Source organism: Buceros rhinoceros, unplaced genomic scaffold, assembly GCF_000710305.1.
Source record: "Buceros rhinoceros silvestris isolate BGI_N320 unplaced genomic scaffold, ASM71030v1 scaffold8908, whole genome shotgun sequence".
In the NCBI taxonomy this organism is placed as follows: domain Eukaryota; kingdom Metazoa; phylum Chordata; class Aves; order Bucerotiformes; family Bucerotidae; genus Buceros; species Buceros rhinoceros.
Window position 1 is genome coordinate 412 of NW_010425066.1, and position 18,398 is coordinate 18,809.

The window sequence follows — 18,398 nt, forward strand, 5'->3', positions numbered from 1 at the left end:
TAATGACTTACAAGATGCCTTTTAGGAAGATATGTTTGTGTACTTAATAACTTTGACTCAAAATTCGCTGGGAACTACAAGACAGTTTTCTCTCAAGATATGTGTTGATATAGACCATCAGGTGGGGGAACATCACTAAAAGTGTGATATTTTTTTTTTTCTTCCAGCTGGCAGACTTTATGCAGAGAATTATAAGCTGTAAGCATCCTAAATAGTTAATCGTTGCTATTCTAATTAGACATGTTTATTTCAGCATCATAACTGGTGATGATGAGGATGAAGAAATATACAGTACTGAAGACTGCGAGTTTGCAGCCAAGAAGAGGAAAAAAGATCATTTTAGGAATAACGCAGATTCGCAATGTAAGGCTGGGGTTTTTCATTTATTTTAGAAGACTCCTGTAGGCTCAGCAAAATTTTACAGTAGCCTTTCATTTATATTCATATATAGAGTAGCTTTTGAATTATGTTTACTTCTCTATTGGTAACAAATTCTGGTGTCAGAAGTGATACACCTTAGTGGAGCTGTGGCTTTAATCATCTGTTGTGATTTTTTTTTTTTATGATTCAAAGGTAATTAATTTAAGAATAATAATTCCAGAATAATAAATATCTTCTGATACTAACCACTGGTTTGTTTTGGGGACTAGCTTTAGATTAAATTCTTCTGGATGCTTATGAAAGCTCCTGCTTACCAAAACAGCGATTTTGTATTTGCTTAATTCAAATTCTGATTAGGGATACAACTGCAGAATCAGTTCATAAGTAAATATATTTTGTCGTAATTTCTCCCTGGAAGTGTACAAGGCCAGGGTGGGTGTGGGTTTGAGCAATCTGGTCTAGTGGAAGGTGACCCTGCCCGTGGTTCCTTCCAACCCAAACCATTCTATGATAATACCTATAGCTCTTGGTAAATAATTTAGCACTATTGAATTTCTTGAATAAAAGTCCCTTTAAAAAAAACTAAAATATAAAAGCCATTTTGTCAATTCTCACCTTTAAAAGATCACTTGTACTTTGGACTGCAAGTGTGTATGACAGCAAGTAAACCTACTGAAGTAGAGAATTTGGTAGAGTAGGTAAACAAAGTTGATTAGCAACTTTTTGATGTTTCTAATGCTTTTGTCTTGAAATGATCTCCGTTATTTGTATATTCCTGAAAGTATAACAGAAGCGGTCTTGCTGAAAGTTGCAAGCTTCTCCAGGCTTGTCTGAGCTTAAAGTATTTCAAAAGATTCAGGTGGGCTATATGTAAGAGCATGCTTTCATTTCATACTAGGTGTCTGAATCTTGTATAATTGACTTCCCTGCAGTATTCTGCAACTGGTTGAATCAAGTGGGTGTGGAGCAGGCACCTTTACAGAAAAAAAAACAACCCAGATTAGAAGGATAGAGTGGTCAGGAATGAAAAGGTTGCTCATCTCTGTACTTCCTGTGTTAAGGAGCATGTTGGATTAAAGATCAAGGGTTTTGTAGATGTTGACTGTTGGTATACAGTTGACAAAAGTTGTGCTACATCTGCCAGTTGTGCATCAACTCTTGTGTTTGGTTTATAAAATTATTTAACTTTTCCTGTATTTTTAAGTACATAGCTTCTGAAAATTTGTCATCATCCATTTCAGTCTTTCTGAACTTCCTTCATTAAGACTTTTCTACCATCTCTACTGTCTCAAAGCATTTTATTGAGGGTGGTCTGTTTCGTTGAATTTCTTTCTGGAAGGCATTACTTAAAGTGGAAGCCTAAAAATGCTTATTTTGATTTTATTTTAGGTTTTTATCGTGAGAAGTGGATTTATGTTCATAAAGAAAGCACCAAGGAAGTAAGTTCTCCATGCATGTGGGTCAATTCCTGCAATCTTTGTGCTTGTTAATTGATAAATAGTATATTTTTTAAAATTTCACGTGTGCTGTGTGCTCTTACGGGTTATATTCAACTCTCTCTTCATTGGCAACATTGCCTCACCATATGCAGGTGTACCAAGACAACTAGCACAGTGACTTCTACATGGGTCATTGTGACAGTGATGTGGGAACTTGCCAGGATGGACTACACATAGTTCACCTCTGCTTCACCAAGTTGATCTATCTCTGTCTGTACTGTGTGCCTTTGAACTGAAGTTTAAAGTATTTGCAAAACCAGATAAATGTCTCCAAAGGTATCCATAGGTGGCCGCCTGATACTTTGGAATCTTAGTGTAAATTCAAATATAAGTAAAACTTCTGTTTCAAACTTTACAAAGAGGACTTTTGTATTCTGCAAAGCCCAGATGTTTTCAGTTTGGGATACAAATGCAACTGTAAAGGGAACATGAAAGATTTTGAAATGATCTCTTGGAAAGCCAAGGGTTAAAATATATCAATTGGATGTAGAGATAAACTGTCTTTGAGTTTCCCTGCAGTGTTGATTCCCATGGTTATATGGGAAAGGGTAGAACTGGACACTCATAAGGATGTTTTGTCCACACAGTAATGCCAGCCAGGAGAACAGGAAGGAGATGTCTGTGAACACTCTAGCCATGCAGGCAAAAGTTAGCTTTGCGTTTTAGAGCTGAGAGAGACCACAAAGAGCTCCGTACTCAGGAATAACGTGGTGTTGTGGAGGAGCCGCTGGAAGTCTCCACCTTATGGGCCAGTGACCTGGAGGCTGCCCTTCTACATCTGAAGGGTATTACAAAGTCTTTCACCAAATTTCATACTTCTCTTTCCCAGTTTTATCTTTATCTTCATCTGTTATACATGTAGTTACTTAGGTTGGCCTGCAAAAGTCTCAAGCATGCACTTTCCCTTTGTGCCATCTCAAATTTAGGGTAAGAAGGAAGGGGGGACGGCAGGCTGTCACCAGTCATTATGGTGTTTTGAATTATAAGGTTGTTAAGCTGAGTTTTCAGACTACACTCAGGTGAAAAGACAAATTGCTTAAAACCACTCATTGCTGTCCTTTAATCTGTATGTTGGGATTATTTTTTTCCCCTACTTGTGCAGCAGTTGGTGTACAAGTGATGTGTGATTATTTCCATGGGCAAAATATTTTGGTGTACAAATTAGCTAATTCTTGTCACTGCTTTTCTAATAATTGACCATTCACCTTTCCTGTTTTCTAAAAACAAAACCAAAATCAGAGATGGTTAGAAGTAATAATCACTAATATTTTTCAAGTAATTACTTGTATAAATTCAAAAGCTTAGAATTAAAGGTAAGTAGTAGATTTAGAGTAATTGACCCAAACAATTCAGAGCGACAATTTAACCTAAAACATAATTTACAGTTTGATTTTTGAAATGGCTGTCTCGCAAGTAAAAAACTTTTTTCCAAAGTGGGTACTGAATTGTAGGGCAAAGTGACAGAGTGTAGGAAGGTCTTGATAAGAAAGATGTGAAACATGCTATGGGAGAGCACCAAAAAAAGCTAAATCAAGTGCAGGTATATAGCTGAAATGAAGTAGGAGATGCTCTTTGAATGATTTTGTCACGGTGGTACACTGGTAAAGGTAGAGCTGAAGTTTCATAGAAATCTGCTTCCAGCTGTTCAAGGAAATATACCTCTGATGTTAATATATTTAAGCATGGCCTTTTGCTAACTGTTTAGCCAGAGAACAGCCACAAATACTTAAATTTCAGCACAAGTTGTGTTGTCTGTCAGAGTTAATTCACAGCTATTAGCCAACCAAGTTGTGCATACTGTGAAGTGTGCAGCATGCTTGGATCTCGGGTATTTTAACTGGGTGAGCAAGCAGTACAATCCTGAATTCTGCCATTAACTGAGAGGCAGTAATTATCACCACCCTGCAGTGAATAGTTATCTGTCTCCTGTCCCACTGGGGTATGTTCAGGGTAAGCTTTCACTGGGATGCAAAAAGGAACATTAAGTTGCACTGCCATCTTTTCACGATCTCGTAATTCACTGAGGAAAGGACTTCCAATCATTATTTCTTCCGCTCTTTCCTGAGCTGATAAGCCATACTAGTACCCTGCTCTGCAAGTATCTCCTTCACCAGTTGTAGGGGTTTTCTAGTCTCATTATGTTTGTTCCTAGGCCCCCACGTGGCTCTGTAGCTCTAAATTTACTCGGCTTATGTGATCCTGCATCATTTCAGGCTGCTACTACCACCTTAAGCAGTTTCACAACAGCATCTGAAATGTCCATTTTCATCTTAAGACACCTGTACAGATGTACCAAAAGAAAAAGCAATTGCTCTTGGTACCGAAGAAATAATTGCACCTAAGCTTCTAACACCCAAAAGATTAAATTCTAGATGTTGAGACCATTTGTTCTTCCAATCCCAGGAGCAAGTAGCTGTGTTCTTACCTCAGCTGTGAACACGAACTCAGTCAGTTAATGCTTGTGGCTGTAAGCTCAGACTGCTGTACAAACAAGCTCTACCGTGTCTTGAGGCAAGCAATGTGGAGTGTGATGGCCATGGGAGTGCCGGCGTTGTGGCCATGCAGTAGTGGAATAGATTTCCCAGGATGCTGAAATACCAGTGATTACAGATTATATGATTAGTATGGATTTGAAGGCCTTGCTGTTGTGTAATACTGCCTGTAAACCTGTTAGTTCCAACTAGCATATCTGGTTTCATTTGTTTTACAAGAAATTAAATCTTCAGTCCAGATACAGTCTGTTTCCAGGGACCATAATATACAGAAGCATTGGTTGCAGGGCAGAGTGCTTTTCTGAATATTTTCCTCGATTTAACTTTTTTCTTTCCGTTTAAAGTGTGTTTATTCTTCTTCTCAGAGACACGGCTACTGCACTTTGGGAGAAGCTTTCAACCGCTTAGACTTCTCAAGTGCAATTCAGGACATCAGAAGATTCAATTACGTGGTAAAAGTAAGCTTTATTTTACATGATATTTTAAAAATGTGTTTGCCGATGTGCCTGTGTATACAAAAGAAATAATTTAGCACTGAACAGCTGATGGTTTGTGACTGTATAAATACCCTGTTCATGTAATTTATACTGCATAAAGCAACTTCAAACTGAACGATTTTTTTTTTTGTGAAAACTCATTACATTGCTCTATGAAAGCTTATAGCTTGAAGAGGAAGAATGGCCAGTATGCTCAGTATTTACGGGAAACACTGATGGTAATTTCATTTGTTCATCAGTCTGGGTAGTGAATTCTCTTTAAAGGAAAAATAATTCCTATACGACCAAAAATAGCAAAGTGTAATACATCTTAAATAGGCCTAAAATAGCAATTTCCAGAAGAATATTTGATATGTAAATATTCTGCAGTTTCTGTTTCTTCTGCGGGTACTGAACAGTACTGTGATTCATTGCACACTTTTTTCATCTAGGACAAGATATATATTCACTTCTACTTTTGTTAACATCCCTTAAAACTCGAGACTCCAGCTTTTTCAGTTGTCCTTTGTTTTGTTTTTGTCTTCCAGAAATGAGTCTTATTGCAAATTGGTTTTTACAAATAATGTAGTGACGTGAAGTTTATAGAAACAATTATGATTTACTAATGCTACAATTTCTTGGAAAGTCCCTTTCTTACCCTTGTCTGGGTTGGGTCTAGTGCGTGGAACCTGTAAGTTCTGACAACAGTGCTATCTGCCCATTTTCCAAAACTATGTAACTTTTACTTTAGAGAGCCCCATAATGTTATGCATTAATTTCCTCAATGCCTAACCAGCTGCCCCCTTGGAAGTACTTGTGAGAGATGCTGATCTTTCTTTAGCCCCAAGTTTTTTGTCATCTGACTTGAGATAGTAAAGTGCTTGCCCCAACTTGTAGAGAAACTCAAAATGTGAGACCTGTCAGGACTAGAGTTCAGCTCAGTGGTGAGGCTGTTCACAAAAAATGTAGTGTTTGGAATGCATATAGAACTTGAAAAGACACAAATCAAAATTAAATAAACACACCAGGAGAACACCCTTACCACTAGGCTGTGGAGTATTTGGAGAGAAAACACATTCTATCCATCCTTGTGAATCTGAGACAGTGTATTATACTTGCAGAAAAACAAGAGATGTAGGACCAAAGGAAGCAAAGCAGAAGGGATTTGCTTCCAGGCTAGTGGTTAAGGTACTTGCCTGTTTTATTCCCCTTGCAGATTTTTTTGGTTTATGTATGCATTGTGGTTTAGAATAGCGTCTTTTAGTGCTGTGTGGGGAGCAGGAACAAGAACCTTGATCTTTCCCAAGACTTCTCAGTTTCAAACAGTAGGAAGAAAAAAAGCTCCTAAAAAAAGGTGTTTTGTTATAAATGGTGTCAACCTGGAGTGCCTCACTTGAATAGTAAATGGCTATAATGAATCCAGAACTAGAATTTTACATGTTTTTTCAAATGCTGCAGTGCCTAAGCTGGGTTGCTTAAAGCACTTGTTTGGCACAAAGTGCCAAGTCTAACGTAAGCACACTGACCAGTTTTTCTTCTGTTCACCAGAGTAAAAAATGTCTGGTTTATTTAGCCAGGCTTAAGATTGTTGAGAAAGGAGCAATACTTTAAAAAGAATTCAGAAATTCGGCTTTATGATCCAAATTGTTACTAGAGTAATGGTAGACTGCAGGATATTGGGATGGATTTAGAATAGCAGGCGGACTTTCAAAATCCTTTTAACATTTTAGAATTTATTTGAAAATTTTAGGATTGTTACAGTTACAAAAATATATTTTTGTGTCCATTCCTCTGGTGATGGAGGCTGACTTTTATTGACAGGTGCAGAAACTGTACATATGAGACCTAAAAGCTACCGAGTTGCTAATAAACATTAATCAATATGAATGACACCTGCTGCTCATTCTGTAGAACTTGTTGGCTTGGGAAACATTTCTGGTGGTGTATCTAACAAATCAAAACACCTGTGTGGATGTCAGTAATCTGTGAAGTTGCAACAGATTTTTGAAAAGGGTGTTTAATTTGTTCTATCAGGTTTTAAGCCAGTCTGCAGCTGAAAGCTAATGTAAGCAGCAGGTCACTCCATGCCTATCTGCTTTCTACAAGTTCTCTTTCCTGGGCACTTTGTAGGGGTGGAAGTGTTTTGTGTAGATCTTATTTAATGTAGTGCAGCAGTTCTTACTTCTCTAAAAATTATTCCTGGTTATGCATGAACACAATGACGGTTACTTCTGTGTGTGGTGTTCTGCTTGTTGCATTTAAAATAGCAAGATAAAAATCACAAAGACTTTTTAAAAATACCGAGCCCTACTGAACAGCTGTTCTTTGATACCAGACCACTCAGATGATCTGTTCTGATTCTCCAACTAATTAAAAACCTCCCAATCATTATTAAAAGTTAATACAGATGTCTGCCCAAGGACTCTTTTAGGGTGGGCAGTGGGGGGAGGAGGTAGGATCAGCTGTTTAGCTGTACTTGTTTGTGCTGTAGTATAATGGTAATGTCTTAGTTAAATGTCTGATACATTGAGTATGATATGGATGGTATCTTTTCAAGATGTTTCAATATGGATAAATGGTTGATCCATTCAACGATATAATCTCTAGTAGACAACATAAGCCATGGCTATGCACATATCGGTAAGGCTGAACTTGTGTCAGATCCTTGTTGTCATGCCCCTTCTAAAATTGTCTTTATTTGCATATTAACCTTCACTGAAATTGGAGTCTTCATTAAAATCAGCCAGTGGAATTTGATTCTTTGATTTGATTTTTAGTCTGAGTGGTGTAACTGACTTTTTTTAAATTAATCAAGAGGAGTGTTCATGCTCGCTTGAATTGGCAAACTGCCAGAGACCTAAGTGTGCTCTAAATTTTTAATCAAATTAAAAGGCGTTGAAAATGCCAAGAAAGAGGTCCTGATATCTAGTCTCAAACTGTATAAATAAATTTCTTCTGATGTATTTAAAAACAAGCATTATTTCCTTTTTTCAGAGAACATAACGTTTTGTGGGGGATCATGCAGAGAAGCCAGAAGGAACATTAGTAAATCAGGGAGAGAACAGGTGTATTCTCCCTTCCTCCAAAGGAAAATTCATGTTGAGTGTAGTGTCAAATTGGTGTTTTAGAAATGAAGTTACAAAGTAATTTTTGGCAGGCTCAACTCCATGCTGATAGCTGATGCTGGCTCTGCAGGTTATTGTTTCAAGCACTCTGTAGGGATGTTGGTTTCTGCTTGCTGCTTTCCATTTCTGATGTATTGAGAACGCTCGTCCTGAACTCAGCATTATGAATTGAGATTGTAAAGCTCAGTGCCACACTTCTAAACATCGCAATACTATGATAATATCAGGGTCTCTCTTATATTTCATACTAAGAGACCATTTTTTGTTTGAAGAGGCAACGGTCCTCATCAGATACAAAACTGAATTTAAAATGTAAAAGCGAAGGTGTCAGAATAGAGCAAGGGCTGCCTCTAGTAGCTATAGATTGGCTTTCATGTGCAGCGAGAACTTAAGCTATTCCGGTTACTTTGCCCTAGACCATTCCTACTGTTGTTGCCACTCCACAGTTGTTCTGGAGAAATGTGTGGACATCTAGGAAACCCTTATTATATAATTAAGGGAGAGTTACTAACGCAGTATGTATAGCGCTCATTATTAGATTATTGTTGTTTCTTCTGCCAGGGACCTGAATGTAGGAGTAATATAAAATTTTTTTCTGTTTAGGTAAAATACAGCATTTCATCTCCACGAACAGAAAGTAGTGCATTAAATCCATCACAGCTCGTTTTGACCAGTGTGATACTTTCACTCAAATTGGATGTCTGGTGGTTGGTAGGAGTTCAGAGCGATGTTCCTGACCACCAGATCTGTCAGGAGATTCAGGACTTGTGCACATCACAGACAACACTTCTATTTGTGAGCCTCCAAAGCAGACTCCCTCCATGGTTTCATTACAGTTTATAAGACCATATGACGTGTGCTCTATCGCAGATATAAACACTAGTATATGTATGTAATTTGAAAATGTATGTATCTTCATGAGTTGTTCATGGGATGCTAGTGGGAATGCGTAAAGATTTCCACGTTTATATTGCTTTGTAGTTATGTTTTCAGCAAATACAGCTGGAGTGCTCTAGGTGCTTGGAGGTGAATGTATGTACTGAAAGTGTCCATTTGAAACCATCCTCTACTTCTGTCTCCTGAGTTTTAAAACTTTGTCCTAGCTTTTGCAGTTAATTGCAAAATCCCAGTTAACTTCACTGAGTGGTGCAGCACAGAAGAACTACTTCAACATCTTGGACAAAATTGTGCAGAAGGGTAAGTAAGACCTAAGGTTTTATGATCTGCTTGTTCAGATTTAATTGCTGTGACTAAGCTATCAGTTAATTTTTTTGTTGTGTTTTTTTTGTTAGCTTTATTACCATTTTTACACTGTAAGACAATAGATATTTAAGAGTGAAAGGTTTCACACTTCCCATCACTCAGTTGCAATAACTTGTTTTCTCTTGATTATTGAACCAGATTGGTGAAGTTAAATGACAATTAGATTCTATTCAGAAATTGCTATTGAATTTATGAAATGTTGAAGCTTTTAGATTAGAAGCATGTTTGGTTAAGTTTGTATGAGGTACTGAGATTTAAAGTACCTAACTGCTTTTCTTTATTGTTTATTTAAAAAAAGAAGCTATTGCATAACTTTTTTTCCTTTGATAACCACACTAAATGGAGATGCAATACTATTGGCTTTGAACAGAGGAAATCGGATTTATAACTAGTTGTTCAGCATTAACTTTATTAAATGGGTAGCATGAGATGTTACATGAAATTTGCCTGTGAAATTGCTAATTATTGATCTTGCACTTAAGGAACAGCATTAATGAATGTCGTGGTGGGAATTAGGGCAGCTATTTGTACACAAAGTTGAATTTTAATTAGTTCATCTAAAAAAGTGTTGATTAGCCTAAGTTAACTGTATTAGCTTGGTTAAGTTACTTAACCAAAATTGTATTTGGTTTCTTTTGTTTTCCAGTCATGGAAGACCAGTATAATCCACGATTAATCAAAGATCTTCTACAGGATCTGAGTTCTACCCTCTGTATACTCATTAGGGGAGTAGGAAAATCTGTGTTGGTAGGGAACATCAATATTTGGATTTGCCGATTAGAAACTATCCTTCTGTGGCAACAACAACTAAAAAACCTTCAGATGAACAAGGTATATTATTAAATCATGCTAAAAATGTAATTGGTGGAGAGGAATTATATTGACCATTGGTTTATGATATGTAAGTGAAGAAAGTTTCAAGTAGATCATAAACAGTTTTTACTTGTTTTCTTTGTTTTTAGAGAAATAATACAAAACTAATGAAATGGAATCAACTTAATTGTCTAATATTTTAGCAGCCCTTGTTGGAAGAGCTATTACAATGCCCGTACTGCTGGTCTGTAGTAGAGATGTATGGAGGTAGTTGTTTTTTCTCACTCAAATTTCAAAATGTTTTTCTCTAGATTGTCAGATAGATGGAAAAATTACCAATCTTTATTCCAAAGCAATCATTCTACTATTGAAGAAATTAAAAGGAATTTGAGATGGATCAAGAAAACATAAATAAAAAATTTAAGTAGCAATTTTACAGCTTTATTCATTAACACAGTTGCTTTTTGTAGAAAAGATCAATTAAACATCTGGATTCTGATCATGTGACTGTGTTCAAAGGTTCCAGGTGTTTATCGTGGAGACTTCTGACAATAAGTGGGCAGTTTTTTTAACCTCTCTGGGTTACTCCTGGAGGAGGAAATGCTGTAAGATACTGGCCACAGTAAAGTCGTACAACTGTTTCATCTGTTTGCTTTCAACTTTGAAGTTTTTATATGGGCCTTGCTGTGTGTGCTGGGTATCAATTTAAAACACCTAATTGTGGAATAGAAAGGAGAAACGGGGAACCCAGTCTCAGCAGTTTTCTTATGCCAAGCAGCTACAACATAGACAGTTTTGAGACACTGCAGTTGCTGCATTTGTTTCTTTCCAAGCATGCCACACATCTGAGTTAGTTTATGCTTGTTGAAATAGCTGATCAGAAATCTTGCATCTATAATGCTCACACATTCCTGAACAGAACGACAGTCCAGAGATTTTTATAACAGATGGCACTATGGAAAGTCTAGTCTGTAAGTGAGATGAATGGTTGTAAAATAAACTGACGTGAGAGCCTGCTAGAGTACAGGTGCTGGGCTGGCAGCATCTTGCGATTGGGTGGCTCTGCCCACATTCCCTCCCTCACCAGCTAGGACACCACCTCCACTGTTGGGCTTTGTGCTTCCTCACAGTATCAGCTCGAGGTTCAGCCGTGTATGAGTCGTGCTTTAGGTTACCCTGTTAAAACAGGAAGTCCAGCAGAGGTGCATACTCGCAATGGAAGCTTTCTCAGTGCTCTCATCTTCCACCCCCTGCAGGACTCCTCATTTACATATGAGGGGAACTGTCTCCAGAGTTCAGAATTGAACCTGCTGTCTTCTGCCTCTGACCTTCATAATGTTTTCATTCTGTATTTCTGCTCTTCAGTCCTATATTCTGTACTATATTCTATACTTGACTTAAGGCAAATTGACATGTGCTCTGTTTCTTAAAAAATAAACTATAGTTATCCTGCAAATTACAAATGATTGGTTCATACCTTTTTTATAGTTAGGGTTTTAGCACACTTCTCTCAAATGTGGAATTGAATATATTGTAGTTTTCAAGACTACGCTTTAATTATTTTCTGAGAAGTGTTCAAGTAATTTGAAATTGAAAAAAGGAATTTAGGATATGCTTATTTTAACAGTAGGAAAGATGTATGTTACAAAGCTACAGTCTGTAGCTCCTTCTGTATCTGTAGTCATTTAAGTTTTCAACAACAGCAGTTAGAGAATAATGGTAGCTATGTAATCAAAGTATCATAGAAATAATCATAGATATTACTCAATGGTTTTATACAAACCAAACTAAGACTGAGATACCTCTAAAATAAGAATCTTATTTGTACCTTATACTGTTAAGTTTTTGTTGTTAAAAGTCTTCAATTCTTATTTCCAGGAAGTCAACAACGGTCTTACACTTAGTGATCTCCCTCTCCATATGCTGAACAACATCTTATACAGGTTCTCTGATGGCTGGGACGTTATTACCCTGGGCCAAGTGACACCAACTTTGTACATGCTCAGCGAAGACAGACAGTTGTGGAAAAAACTCTGCCAGTACCATTTTGCAGAAAAGCAGGTAATAAACTATCATATGCATAAATGTGGCCCTTGTCTTTGCAATATGGTATATAACAATGAAGTGTGATCTCACTCTTTGAGGTAACAGTGGCAGTGCACAGTAATAGGGAAAATGTTCTCTTTGGCGGGGGGGCTTGGGTCGTACCAAACTATCAGGCTGTTTCCTTACATTATTTTACAAAATGTCATATCATAAGATGATTTTTTTATTAAACAACACAATCACCAGCAAGTGCTGCAGAGGATACCTAAGGTATTCCTAATTTTAGTACCTAAAGTAGAACTTGTTTTACAAAGTGAGGTAGGCAGACAGATTACTCAAACTTCTACACTATGTGAACAGTCTAGTAAAGCCAAAACTCAATTTTTGTAAAAAAGAATAGAGCAAATGCTTGAGATCTTGAAATTAAGAAGAAAAAGACAAATGGTACTTTTGGGTTGATACCTCATAAAAAGCATTAAAGTAATCTAGGAATGACTCCAGAACTGTCTTTTGTTTTCTGACTAATATATGCTGAGACAAAATCAGACTATGTGAAAGTGAAGTTATGAAAATAGAAGTTACCTCATCAGAGCTGGAGGAAGAACTTTTAAAAATGTAGTACACTTCAGACTGGACAAAGTGAAAATACGCATTCTTAAATCTGACAGGTTGAACTGGTACCATTTGGTCAGGGACTACCAGATTGTTTCTATAACAGCAAAGGCAGAAGTGAAGCTCAATTAACTTATGTGCAGTTGACCTTAATAAGAATTTTGGTGAGATGAAAGACTTTAAAATGAACTTCATGGAGAATCTAGACAAAGGCAAACTGAAAAACTCCTCCTGGAGCAGCTCAGGACAATGCAAGGTGAAGTTCGGAGCATAAGAAGTTTAGGCTTAATGTAGCAGTTGAGTGGATTTTGAGGCGAGGTGAGGTAAGCTCTATTGAATAGTGACAAAACTGGTTGGAGAGAAAACTGTTACACTAAGGTAATGCTGGGAAAAAGACGACTTAAGCATTTCAGTAGAATTAGCTACCCCTGTGCTTTATAAAGGCATGCTTGTATACAGTGTTTTCGGTGCATTCCTAAATATTCACATTCCGTTTCCTATTAGGTTATTAATGGTAGCAATCTAATGATTTTATTTTTTTTTCAATATCAGATTCTGGTTTTTCTGTTTAAAAGTGTGCTACCTTAAGATACAGAACCATGTTAGGTTGTTTTTCCTGTCCTCCGTAGTGTATTCGTAGAACCATTGAAACAACCACAAAAACATACTTGATACCTGAAGAGCACTTTTGGAAAAAATGAGAACTCTACACAGGGCAGCTATGATGAAACGAAGGGAAGCGTAGCTGAAATCAGAAAGGCAGTGCTGTTCTCCCCGTCTAGGAGTTGTCTTCTGAATGAAGAAAGCCTTTAATCTATTAGCATTTATCCACACTGAGTGGAACAGGAATATTTTACAAATACTGAATAAACCTTGACTGTGTATTAAACTGGGGAGAAATAGCCATTGTGCCTCAGCTAACGTTTTCATGCTGATTATATCCTCAATAAGTACATCAATCACTGATTATTGCTATCCTTCTAGAAGGATGGTAAGTAAATATGAAAAATAATCATGTATATACTTGTAAAATGAAAGAAAAAAAAGCATTATTTAAATCCATACTTTCTGCCTCAACAGAAAACCACTATTTGTAGTGCACGATAACTTTTAAAAATCTCATTACTGAGTGGTTTTTTAAAGTATAAAATTAATAATTATGGCTCTAAATATTGTTTTTATGTGGTGCTTGACTATAATTTGAATAATTTCAAGACAGTAGATTTAGATCAGATGTGTATGGCCTACTTTTTCTTGACAAATATGCACCCTCCTATTTTTAGTGTTTTACCTTCCATTTTTTTGAGGCTAGATCTCCCACACTGCCTTGCAGAGAAGTATAATGCCAGATTATTGACTTCAAAGAATTCCAGTTGCAAAACTTTAGTTTAACTGCCTTTTCTTTTCCAGTCTACCTGATTTGACTAGTTCTGAAACAATTTTAAAGGAAGATATTAATTTTTTGTCCAGTTCTGTAGGCATTTGATTCTATCAGAGAAAGGTCACATTGACTGGAAGCTGATGTACTTCGCACTTCAGAAATACTACCCAATAAAGGAACAATACGGGGACACCTTGCATTTCTGTCGACACTGTAGTATTCTGTTTTGGAAGGTAAGAGCTTTGAAAATAGGCAATCAGAAATAAGTTCAAACAGCTACTGGTGATCATCTAAAAGGAAAAATACTAAGTTCATCTTGTCAGCTTTCTTATGTGAAATGTGATTGGACAACTAACATGTAACTTCTAAATAATATGTAAAACTTTCATATAAAATCAGTATTAAAATTCCAAAGTTGTTCTTCATCTAGCGTTCTTCCCTCTTGACACATGATACCCTCAGTCCTTAGAATTGCAAGGAAGAGTGCCGTGTGGAAAGAGGTGCACACTGTATCTTCTATCTATTTAATCTTGTGCAGAGTTGTTAGGAACTTGTTAGGACGGCATCGCTTTTCTAATGGTGGCATGGCAATCAGTATGTCCCTAATGAGAACTTACTACTATAGTATTCCTGCCACATTGTGGTTTTATGGTTTTGCTTCTGTTCCATATGAAGCTTGCAGGAATGTTTGAAACTTCATTCAAAGTGCATACTGTGTTGATTTTTTTTGTTTACCATGAAGCATATTCTGTCTTGCAGGATGATTTTAATTTCTGAAGGGCACGTTCATGTTTAACTTGTGTGCGATCACATAGTCTGCTTTTACGTTGTGTGGCCCTGTAACCTAGCCTTCTAGCTAGTAAGACTCTTTTCATTTTGCAGCTCAAAGACCAGATATGATAGTGCTAAATGGACAGCAAAGAACAAGAAATATTTGAGAAATCTTGGAAAGTACTCAGATTCTAATTCACAGAAATAAATCGCTCTTTCTCTGATTTATTTTTCAGAGGAGTTGTGTGAGGCTTTCTTATTTTTCATAGAAAAATTAGACTGTTTGAGAGGATAAGCTAACTTCCATGGAAGCAGCACATTATTGAATAATGTTATCTTCAAGCTTGATGTTACAGGAGCCCTTCCAGGTATTAAGTTTTGCTAAATTAATAGTGGGAAAGCAGATAGTCAGAATGGGCTTCTGCTGGAAAAAGCCTGGGCATTTGCTGAAGAACGTGTGTCAGAATGATTCAGAACTGTTCATTACAGTAGAGTAAGTCTTTATCATGTTGCCCAGTATGTAGGGTAAAGCTTTGTCTTTAGCAGCAGAAATTTTAAGAGCACAGCATACATGCAGGTGGGCACTTTTGGTATCAGATTTGTTTGGATTGACTAGCTTTGCTCTGCAAAGAGTTAATATTTTCTACAGTAAATTTCTCTCATTCTGATCTTGGTATAATTCAAAGTGTAGCACTTTAATATTAGGAATGACTAAAATATGTTTGGAATTAAATGTTTAACTTTGGAGATCGTGTGTGACAGTAAGAGGCAGTGAACCTGTGCAGGCAACTGTCTTGTAACCTTGACTACTCCAATCTACTAAAGGAATAATAGCACTCCTTTAGAACACAATAAATTCTGAAAGTACTTTGGATTGATGAGCAGTACCTACTAGCTCACCAACCCAGTGCTGACTGCCTCATCCTGGAGATTTAGGCAGATCTTAAAGTGACTTCAGACAATAGATTAATTACATGCTTCTGCCCTAAAAATCTGTGGGTGTTTCAGCTGTTTCAACTTGAGCGCAGTCAGCAGGTTGAGGAAAGTGATTGTCCATTGTTGCTCATTAGACTGCATCTGGGATACGGCACGCAGCCGGAGGTCCCCAATACGAAAAAGATACTGAAACTGGGTGGAGTACAGGGGAGGGTCAGGTAATCGGAGAGACCTGAGGACTTGCCCTGTGAGGAGAGGCTGGAGAAGAGAGCTTCAGAGGAACCTAAAGGGGACCATGAGGACAGCCCAGCAAGGGAATAGTTTGACCCTAGAGGTTGTACAGTTTCCATCCTTGGATGTTCTTGAGACCTGACTGGATAAAGCATGGATAAACCTGGTCTGGTCTCATAGCTTACCCTGCTTTGAGCAGAAGGCTGGACTAGAGACCTCCTGAGGTGCCTCCCAACCTGATTATTTTGAGAGCCTGTGTTGCAGATCAGGCTGAAATAGATTGTTAAAAGAATTGTTATCTGCACAACTGGCACCCTTATTGTCAGGGACACTAAGAGGTTAATAACTGGTCTGAAAAACATCCCTCTGTTTACAGGACAATGTGAGTAAAGTAGTGATAGTCACTCTGAGTTATGTGGGGAGAAAATGTAGTTCTACTTTTTCAGGCACTGGTATCTATATCCTTTCCCAGGCTCTCTAAAGAGATGTGAAGCAAAGCAGCGGGCAGTGGGACAGGAGGTACTTTTAGTTCTAGAAAAATTCTGTGCTAGGTGAAAATATTTCTTAATCTTTAAAAAGAACTTCTATCCAGCTTTGACAATTCTTTCAAGCTTATTAGACAGGTAATTAAATTAAATATGTATATGAATGGTTGACATCTAATTGTATCTATAATATACAGATTTTTGTTCTTGGCTGAAGCTTTTACTCTGCCTAATTCTGTTGGGCATGTAGCAAAAAAACCCAAACAAACCACCAAAACCAAACTTTAAAAGAGAAATCACTGTTACTTTACAGAAGTAGCAAGTGTTTCATCTTGAAACAAATGGAAGCACTGGATTCTTCAAGTAGTTTATAATATGTAAAAATTCTTCTTAATGATGCATTTTAAAATCAGGCAGCTTTTGCTTTCAAAAACATTTCAGAACGACTTCAGCTGAACATTGCTTGGTATTTTTCCCCTCCCCTTATTCAAGAACGAAGTAAAACATTGGCGTAGTTGCAGAGGGAAAAGTACTAAAGTGATCAGGGCATGAAGAAGAAAAGCAGAGGTTAATTTCTTTTAACTTAGTGTTAAAGCTAATAAGGAGTGTGACTGCTCTCTGTCTCTGAGAAGAGTTTAGGGAGAAGAGGTGAATAAATGTGAGACTTAGGGGAATTACTTAAGCTAAGGGGCATCCTTGATATGAGTAAGTTGAAGAAAGTAGTTGTGGGTAAACTTATGCTGACAGTTACGAGTTTCATAGAACAAAGCAGTGAGGTTCTGAAATGGCTGAAAGCACAGGCCTAGCTAGTGATGAGAACTTTCATCAGTGTATGAAATTGATAATTAATGTAATTGCTGGCAGCATGAGAGGGTGGCACACAGGAAATTCTTTGTCCAGCATTTTGTGTCTTTAAAAGGAGGACTTGCAGAAGAATGGACTGATGGCAACTGCACTGAATTAGCAAACGGTTGAAGTGGAAAGGGAAAGCTGAAGGGAAATTACTTATCAGAGCATACTGACAATCTTACTGTTACTTGAAAAACTTTTCAGGGAGCAGCATTTGTACTCCTATATTTGAAACCTGTGACCATAGTCATGTTAGATACAGTGAGAAGGAGGCTCCTAAGTTCATTGTAGGAAGTACAGTGGTATAGTACAACATCTTGTACTCTTCCATGTTAAAGGAGGGAATGATTATAAGAAACTCTTCATATCAAGTTACTGTCTTTCAGAATTTACTTCTTGGTGAGGAATTTGTCCATGAGGAAAGTAAGAAAAATACGTGATTTCAACAGTGTAAGAAGAGTAATGGCAAACTAATTATTGACTGACGCCTCTGTGAATGCTGTTTGTGTATACTATTCCTTCTGTTCCACGAGGCAACACTGCAGTTGTGGGCAGTTGTTTTGTTTTCCTTCACTCGTTCAGTAGCACATTTCGGTTATCCCAGAGGTGGCCGCAGAAGCTCAAATACCTTTTATTCTTTTAGCAGACAGGGCTTTTTGTAAAATAGTGTAACTGTTCTGCATACGCTATATGCTTCATAATTGGTTTCAGTCTTCTTGGGGCTTGTGCTGGTTTTGGTTCTTCAGCTTGTGATTTGCCAAAAGAATAAAATACTGTTTTTCTACATGGCATATGAACCTTAGCTTCAATAAACTTAACTCTGCTTCTTTTACTTTATGGCTCTCCTTCCTGCTTCCTTCTTCACGATCTCAAAGGACTACCACCTTGCTTTGTTACTCAAGGTATTTCCTGTGTGTCTCTGTCATCTGTTTTCATTGCTGACTGTTCTGTAATGTCTAAGTGGATAACATGTTCATTTCTAATTGTTTGATACTCCTGGGTTGATTTTTGTCTCCCCACATCAGTTTAGCAGCAGGA

At 37.4% G+C, this 18,398-nt stretch overlaps 1 protein-coding gene across 1 annotated transcript in view; it reads left to right on the forward strand.

Moving 5' to 3' along the window:
• The first annotated feature begins 276 nt into the window (after nucleotides 1-276).
• The window catches only part of FBXO25 (F-box protein 25), a 21,161-nt gene continuing 3,039 nt past the window's right edge, over nucleotides 277-18,398 (forward strand). Inside the window, exons 1-6 of the mRNA XM_010141000.1 lie at nucleotides 277-363; nucleotides 4,738-4,830; nucleotides 9,077-9,170; nucleotides 9,883-10,067; nucleotides 11,928-12,110; nucleotides 14,178-14,321. Coding sequence (XP_010139302.1) covers nucleotides 277-363; nucleotides 4,738-4,830; nucleotides 9,077-9,170; nucleotides 9,883-10,067; nucleotides 11,928-12,110; nucleotides 14,178-14,321 — 786 coding nt within the window. The remainder of the gene's footprint in view (nucleotides 364-4,737; nucleotides 4,831-9,076; nucleotides 9,171-9,882; nucleotides 10,068-11,927; nucleotides 12,111-14,177; nucleotides 14,322-18,398) is intronic.